Below are 8,355 nucleotides of genomic sequence, written 5' to 3'. Positions count from 1 at the left end.
GTGGTAATCATATTTTTTGTGATTAGAATATCTAAGCAAGGGGGAGAACAAGATGTGTACAAGATGAAAACTATGAGAAAAATGTGAACAAGAAGAAGATGAATCAAATAACGACAATCAAAATTTATTTTTTAGGACACACATGATTGGAATTTCTTTTTAAGCACACAAGTTTCTTGACCAAGATTATTTGCAAAGTGGAGTTATAAATACAAGTTTGAGGGGGAGTGTTAAAAGACACTCACATATTTAGGGGTGACATGGCCAGTAAATAAACTTTCATAGAGATGACATAAAATTATAATTATGCAATCTGGTGTATGTCATCTTATGTCTTTTTCTTTTTGAAGCATGTAACCTTAAGAGCATTATAGTCATTGTAAACACCTTCCCACAATTATAAATACAACCTCAAGGCATGTGGTAGAGCATTTAAGCCTCTTCCTCTTGGCTCAAATTAGTTCATACACCTCTCTCTCTCTCTTTTCCTCTTCTTTCTCTCCCTTCGTTTCTTCTTTCCTCTCTCTCAAGAGCTAAAATTCCTCCCTTCCTTCATTCCCTTGAGATCTCTTGTGTTTATGTGTTGGCCATAGAAATCAACACATTAAAAACCACATTTTTTAGAAATAGGAAGGGTAAGATTTGAGGGAGGTGGACTCTAAGGCTCCCCATTGGCAGAAGAGGAAGGTGGGGAACCAAGCCTTGCTTCTAGACTAGTATGTAGGTTATGTGAGGAGAGGATTGACACCAAAATAGGATAGTGAGTTTGTTGTGGCAACACACCTGTTTATTAGAGGCGACAAACCAGGAGACCTTATGAGAGGATATAACATCAACATAATCAAACCATCTATGTGTGATTGGATCAAAACACTATTCCTTCTAGACATCTTCTGAATGGTTAATTAACCTAAAAATACATTTAATAGACCTAAGGGTAATTTCTAAAGTTAAGGACTAAAATTATGGATAAAACAAGTACCCCCAAACTAGGAGGTAAGACAAACAACATCTATGTGTGATTGCGCTAAAAGATCGACCTATTAGCGAAGATGCAACTTGCATATTAAAGACAGACCCATTCCAACAAATGGAATAATGTTGCAGAAATTTGAGCCTTCACTGTATAATTAAATAAATAGATTAATTCTAGAAGTAATATATTTCACAAATAAGCAAAAAATGTATATGAAAGAGGCACGAAAGTTTCTTAATGTAGAAATCTCTTTGGTGTGAAGAGAAAAGCTACGACCCTAGTTCGGCAAAAATCTCTACGATATAAAAAAACCGGTACAACAATCTCTCATGAATATTCTCAAGAGGCTATAAACATGCTAATAACATTTTAGAAATTCCTCAAATTAAAAATAAATACCAATAGAAAATACTAAGGATAAACTCACCAAAATTTATAGAATGACTAGAGAAGAAATCAGATTTCCTTTACCAGGAACTGCATCTCAGATAATTTCTGAATATACCCTCCTTGATACTGTGTCCCTGTTGTTCATCCTATTTTTTTTCTAGCTATCTCACTTGTTTTTCCTCTCTGGTTTTTCACACACTGTTACACTTATCTCCTTTTCATGCATCCTTTCGTCTTCTCTCCATTCTTTTTAAGTTCTATTTCTTTTGGTCAAATGATCGTTGCATGAGAGAACTCAGTATGGTCGTTTTTCTCATTGGACTCGTCTAACTTCATCCATGTCAGCCTTTCTGATCTGCTAATCTGGTTCAAACACGAGAGCACACCAGAGAGTGCTCTGTGCACGGAACATGTTTGACGATCAGGATGATTCGCAGAAGTTACAAACAACGGCAACCAAATAAATTCATATAACCACGAGTTAGGAGATTGTTTGTTTTAATATGGAGATATGGACAACAGAACACGTTTCTGACGTAGAATTATTTCTGATAATTTTCAGTTGATTCCGTGAACGATTAAACGATGGCCTCTCCTAGAACTTTCCCAGATTCGCAAACCCAACCGAAGATTATCCTCCACATCTTTCAACACCCAAGAAAATCGGCCAAAAGTCGCGCGCGTGGGTCTCTCCTGCTCCCAACCTGACGTCAAATTACGTAGTCAAATTGACCAAGAAAAAACACTCCGCCGCTCCTTGCAGAGCTCGTTCAGATTTCCATACCTGGACCAGTTCATATGCTGATGATGAGCTTGGAGTAACCATTAAACTATAAACTTCTGTTATATATTCCGATCTTACGATTAGAGGAGAAAGTCTCACTTGCATCGATTAGTGATGATACCAGCCCTTTTGGGTTGTTTCCTGTTTTTCTTTTTTGTGTTTTTGTTATCGTAATGAATGCTAGAACACATTGAATGACAGCGAATTCACTTCAGATTTGGACACCCTTTGTGCTACAATAGAAGATCAAACCGACATAATATGAACTGGATTTCTTTTCAATTTTATTTTTTTAATGATAATTTTTTTGTTAGATTTGCAAATATGGAAAAACGAAGCTGGATTTTTGCCCGAAGGTGGACAATTGGGGGTGGAAATAACGTGGATTTTTCTTAATCAATGCTCAACTAAGGCGTGCTAGTGAGTATCAAATGATAACGAAATGGAAAATCATTTTGTTGACCGCAGGATTGGCCGGTCAATCAACGCCGACGAGTCGGTCAAAGAGTGAGGCTAATACAAGGGTTACAGTATATTACGACGGGGATTAGTATTTATTATACTACCAACAAGCCGTCTCCTCCTGCAAAGGATATCCCGAAGTGCCCTCCTCTCTGCTTGTCGGTTATTCTCTTCTTGTCACCTTCTCTTCTCTGCTATTTATATATTCAGGAAGAAAGAGTCTGTTCAGTAAACCGCAAATTTTAAAGAACCGAGGCCGATCGAAGAATCCCTGGATTGGATCACCATGGAAGGTCTGCAGAGGTCTTCGGTTTCTTTCAGGAGGCAGGGCTCATCTGGGTTGGTGTGGGAGGACAGGTTTCTGTCCGGGGATTTGAGTCAGATGAAGAAGATGGAAGAAGAGGTGGAGTTCAGGGAATTGAGACCGAGCTACAGCGTGGGGTCGATTGGGATGCTGGGGCGCAGCCGGTCGAACGGCGGGGGGAAAGCGTGGCGCACTGGAAAAGTCTCGCCGGCCATCGACCCGCCTTCCCCGAAAGTCTCCGCCTGTGGCTTCTGTGGGGTATTCGGGAAATCTTCCAACAACCAGAGACCCAAATCGCGCAGACGTTAGTTTGATTTTTCTTTGCTGGGATCGCTTGAGTTTGATCGGAAGATTGCCGCTGTCTTGTGAATAGTTGTGTTATTGTTATCGAATCTGGTGACAGTTAAAATCAATCATCAATCGTTAGTTTTTGATCCCTTTTTATCTTCCTTGTTCACTATTATACAGAAATATTTTATATGCTTTATCTACAGTTTCCATTGTAGTGATCGATAGTGCGAGTTTTAGATTGTTAATTCCATTAAATCAAACGCAGGGACTGCATCTCCATATTTTTCGTTTCTTCTTTCTTCTTGCTGCTCGTCTTCCTTCCTGTTACCAAAATTTAATTTTTGGCTCTGGTATTGACGATTTGATCGAGTTTTTGGATGCTAAATCTGTGAGTGATGTTTACATCTTAATTTCTTCTCTCAATTTAAATCCAAGGTGATTGGGTTTTTGTTCTCGTCTTTATTTTCTGTTCACAGATAGTTAACTTCGATGATCCCAATTTCTCACCAAACCATTTTAGATTTTATTAAACACCGAAAGCTCCAGAATTTCGCCTATAATAGCAAACGTCCATGAACAACGCCACTTGGACAATTTCCTCCAACCTTCCTCCAACATCTTGCATCACCCCAAAAGGCTAAATTCAAAAAGCTGAGAGAAAATGATGATCGTCTGCAATTCTGCAGTCAGACGCAAGCAATTCGGATTCGCTAATGTACTCCCCTAAGTCTCCATTCTCTTTCCGGGCCGCACCATGACGTTCCCTAAATGTCACCGACTTCGTTTTGGCAGCATCCCCTCTTTCTTATCCCTGCAGATTTATAAATCTGAAACCACTCCTATGAGCTGCCGCCCAGTATTATTCTACGTTTCTTTGGAAGTCCAAGCAAGACGTTAGATTAAATCGTCTCTCACTGGCGTCATCCCTTCACAAATCATACCCGGAAACTGAAAATGAAAAAGAAAAAAAAAAAAAGAAGAAGAAAAAACCTGCTCTCTTTTCATAATCATTCATCTGAATGTAAGCTAAGTTAATCGATTCTAATAATGGTGATAAAATGAGAACAAAGACGGGAGAGGGAGGTTGAATAGGATGTTTCCACGAGTTGGGATGAGAGGGAAGGCCCTACTTAGACGTCAAATTGATCAGGAATGGGATGTGATTACGATTTTTATTAAATACAGTCTCGGAATCGATGGATTTACTAGTTTCATAAAGGATGTGAATCGATATTTGGCCATTTGCAAAGTTTGATCTTCGGCTCCTATTGCAGCAGGTGGCGGTGCCTCCCTACCAATCGTTATGGAGGGCAGCGGCGGGTGTGAATGAGTCAAACTAATGGAACACATCTTCAGGTGGAGAACGCTGTAGAATCAATAGAGTCTTTAAATTTGCTGTGAAAGAAGAGGGGGACCATGCTTGCTCCTGCCCGACAAATCATGTGGTAGAGTTACAGAACAAGCTTAAGTAAGCTCACATGAATGGTTCTAATTTCTAATTACTCACCAACCACCCTTGTCTTAAACACCAAGACGAAGATCTTCTCCATTGAAAAATACAAGAAACAGCCTGTTGAATGCGTGACGAACGACCCAAAACTGGATCCCACGATGCAGTGCCATGGACGCCCATACACTCGATCGAACTCCTGTATCAGAAAATCAATGGGTTAAATGATGATTCGGAGGTTTTGGATATCTCGTTTTTCCAAATCGTTATTATGACAAACCCATTTCTGCTACCGCCCTGATGAACAAGGACAAGTTCGATAGTCCACTTTTTCCATTATTATGAGGCTTTATCAAAAACAAGTTTACTTGGAGATGCTCTCTAGTTGGCTTTCATGTTTATGAGAATCACTGGTGCCAACTAAATCTTCTTTAATTATGCATGCCATGTTCCTTTCTGCAAATTATCATCTCTTAACTGTCCTGGTTCGAATTGAAGTAGTGGTTGTAATCTCCTGGTTTTCCTTATGTTCTCCATCTTCTGGAACATGATACAGCGAATTCTTACAAGCCAAAACAAGTCCAGTTCCGTCACAGAAACTGAGAATATAGAACGTACCTTCTTTATGCCGTAAGCCATATGCTTGTGGCTGGACTTCTCCAGACTATCATAGGTGCCTCTAGCGCACCGGAAGGCATGCACCTGCATGAACCCCGGCATGTCTGCTGCCATCACTTTCACCTGAAGAAACGCAGCGACGGAGTGGACATTCGTCTCCAAATGTGACACCGACTTCCTCCCCTCAACAGCCGCTCCTCCCTCTCTTCTCGGCCCTTCATGACTCCTCCTGGGAGCCACAGTTTTCACCGTGGCTTTTACGGCATTAATCTGGGGTGCCGCAGGCATGTGCTTTCCGGTGCTACTGGAGTGTTTTTGTTTGATGGAGTCTCTCCTCCTCCTCCTCTCGTGGATGCTTGCTTCCATCCTTTGACTGCTCTCTGGAACGATCGATCCCCAGATATAAATAGAGCATCAAATGTTCCATTGCTGGAAGCATTATTAGATAGTATTATAATGCTGATGGAGAAAGGAAGTTGAATAATTAAATGGCAAACCATGTGTTACTGACTTGACTGGATGGGAAAATGGAAAACAAACAAATAAGAAAGAAATTAAAGTTGGTGATGGAGTTCGATAGAGATTAGATATGTTCATCCCTCCACCAAGAGATTTGATATGTAAATGCTCCCCGAGTCGGGCCAAGGTGGTCTTTTCTTGACCTCAATTACTTTTGTCTTAGATGGGTATGTTCCTAAAAAGCCAGCACAGGTTGGCCCCTTCTCATTGCTTTCACAATTCTCAGACCCACGGGAATGATGGATGTCGAGCTTATCATCTTCCCCATATGATCATCTTCTTCTATTACGAAGTCAAGGAATTGATATAGTCTTCTCGGAACTGTCTTGGATGGAAAACCAGTCCCTGGAATAACTTCAACTAGAAAGAAATAAGAGGAAGACGACGTGAGGTAAGGTAAAACTTTGTCTAATGGAAAGTAGATACTGACCATTTTGTCTGCATGCAGGGGTGTCTAATGGAGAAGACACTGCAACAAACTCTGCTTGCTCAAATGGAGGGTGCACGGGTGCTGCTGTCCATAATTTGTTTGACATTGATGGGGAGAGCTGTATGAAGAACTTTATTGGTCAGTGGTGGAGCACCTTCTTCCGTTCTGTGTCTCGTTCAAAGATTGGAGTTTCGCCGGAGTTCTGTAACTTTTTAACTCTTTGTTGAAGTGAAAAATCATTCCTTTTTTAGGTAAACTAATGCTGGGCCACTCTGAAGCCCCTTTGTTGCCTCGCACAGTGACGACAACGCCAGTTGTGCATTGAAATTTAATAGGTGTCCATGATTCCTATCAGACCGCATCGGTTTTCTTTTTGTCTTGGTAAGGATTCGTTGGGAAAGTTCATGGCAGGAATAGACAAATCGAAATGGAGATAGTGGCGAGAAGATCGTCTTGGGCGGTGTGGACGTGACTGAAGAATAATGAAGAAGGTTCAGAGTCGTCGGAAATTGCACAAGTATGGAAGGGAAGGGTATTGAATAATCATGTATGAAACAAAATGGCCATTGAATCTGCTGGGAAAGCTGCGAATGTAGCTTAGCTGATCAGTATCTGCCCATTTCAGCGAGTTTGCAGAAATTTCCATTGATAAGAGATTATGACTTCCTTGTGGCAAGAATACCCAGTAAATCTCATCTCTTTCTTCCCCTCTGGTTCAGAAAACATATTGAAGGGTTGGTTCAAATTTTTGTAAATACCTAACCAATAAAACCTGAAAATATTAGTCGATTAAAGTGCGGAAAACCAAGTCTTAACACAAACCACAAACACTAACACCCACCCAGCCAAATGCAAATACAAAATTGTCGCGCCAAACATGCGAACGCTCGAGTATTCAAACGCAGGACGTGGGACAAACCTGTTCTGATACCATGTAAGTACCTAACCAATACAACCCGAAAAGACTAGTCGATTATAGTGCAGAAAGCCAAGACTTAACACAGACCACAAACACTAACAGTTTTAACCTTGATTTCCTTGTTTTCTATATTCTCCCAGACAATGTGATGGGGAATTTCTATATGTTTAGTTTTTTTAATAGCACATTGGGCTTACAACTTGACCAAGGGCACTTTTATTATCATAGCAACTTTGATGAGTTCCCCAATAAGTTATCAAATTTATGAGCTTTCATACCTAGTTAACTCAAGTTATTATAATGGCCAATGCCCCATAGTGGCTTAACTCTTCTTTGTTTCTTACTTGTCTATGATGTAAAATGCTAGAATAAGGTCTCAAGATTCCTCCAAATCCTCAAATTTTTATGATAACAAATCCATATATTTGTTCATGGTATATGAGAGTAATTTTTTTAGAAAACTAAGGGCATCTTAATCATTTGGACATAAAATAGGTGACCCCATGGAATAGAGTCAACAATATTAACTTGATAAATGAGAAAGTGAAGAAGAAAAAGAGTTGACCACAAAAAGCAAGCCCTTCTCTTATAGAAGCTGAAGAACACGAGGAATTAGTCATGCCGATGGGATTCAAGCTCACTGAATAAGAAAAGGAAGTGAAAGGAGATCCAACCCAAGAAACAAAAAATTTTTAAATAAAAAGGACTCAACCCCTAGAAGATGAACCTTGCCGCCCATCCTAATTTCTCTCATCTCATCCTGGTCACCCCCTATCTTGAAACCTCAACCCTAAATTTCTCTCAATTTCTCTAACTTAAACCCTAAATCTATCATTCCCACCCAAAATTTTTGTAACATGAAATTAAAAAAACCTAAAGGTATTGTACTCTAGTAGGGGTGGCATCGAGCTGAGCTGAGCCCGAACCTGCCTATGTTCGAGCCGTGCTCGAGCTTCAACATACATTTAAAACTTTTCAAAAAACATATATCAAATAAATTGTATATAAAATTATGTATATACTTTACATAAAATTGGGCATGACCTTTACATAAAATTGGGCATAACCTATATATATAATACATGTATAAGATTGGGCATGACCTCTACTTAAAATTGGGCATAATCTATGTATATAATACTTGTATAAAATTTGGCATGACCACTACTTAAAATTGGGCATAATGTATATACATAATACCTTCATAAACAC

General features: G+C 39.7%; 2 protein-coding genes across 2 annotated transcripts; one reads left to right on the top strand and one right to left on the bottom strand.

Annotated features, from left to right (window-relative positions):
• The first annotated feature begins 2,780 nt into the window (after nt 1-2,780).
• Nucleotides 2,781-3,405, top strand: LOC137947005 (uncharacterized protein At1g15400-like). The gene has a single exon (XM_068793299.1). It carries the CDS (start codon nt 2,899-2,901, stop codon nt 3,223-3,225), a length of 327 nt encoding a protein of 108 aa, XP_068649400.1. The 5' UTR covers nt 2,781-2,898; the 3' UTR covers nt 3,226-3,405.
• Nucleotides 3,406-4,183: 778 nt separating this feature from the next.
• On the bottom strand, nt 4,184-5,742 carry LOC137946940 (uncharacterized). The gene is made up of 3 exons (XM_068793229.1): nt 5,276-5,742; nt 4,715-4,856; nt 4,184-4,633 (listed from the first exon to the last, which is right to left on the bottom strand). The coding sequence occupies exons 1-3, from the start codon at nt 5,639-5,641 to the stop codon at nt 4,560-4,562; spliced, it is 582 nt and encodes a 193-aa protein (XP_068649330.1). The 5' UTR covers nt 5,642-5,742; the 3' UTR covers nt 4,184-4,559.
• Nucleotides 5,743-8,355: the final 2,613 nt, after the last annotated feature.

The sequence above is a fragment of the Aristolochia californica genome, unplaced genomic scaffold (assembly GCF_029961685.1).
Source record: "Aristolochia californica isolate CCGP_79_NKW_82.1479 unplaced genomic scaffold, dmAriCali1.0.hap1 SCAF_12, whole genome shotgun sequence".
Classification (NCBI taxonomy): Eukaryota; Viridiplantae; Streptophyta; class Magnoliopsida; order Piperales; family Aristolochiaceae; genus Aristolochia; species Aristolochia californica.
Note: the sequence above shows the minus strand (reverse complement) of the source record. Positions and strands in the feature narration are given on the sequence as shown.

What these genes read in the sequence shown, in the direction of transcription:
- LOC137946940 (XM_068793229.1), bottom strand. Translation starts at nt 5,641, where the DNA reads ATGGAAGCAAGCATCCACGAGAGGAGGAGGAGGAGAGACTCCATCAAA. An exon ending in TGGCTTACGGCATAAAGAAG is followed by an intron (nt 4,857 to 5,275) that starts GTACGTTCTATA and finishes TTTCTGATACAG; the next exon opens with GAGTTCGATCGAGTGTATGG. An exon ending in GTTTAAGACAAGGGTGGTTG is followed by an intron (nt 4,634 to 4,714) that starts GTGAGTAATTAG and finishes TTTGTCGGGCAG; the next exon opens with GAGCAAGCATGGTCCCCCTC.
- LOC137947005 (XM_068793299.1), top strand. Translation starts at nt 2,899, where the DNA reads ATGGAAGGTCTGCAGAGGTCTTCGGTTTCTTTCAGGAGGCAGGGCTCA.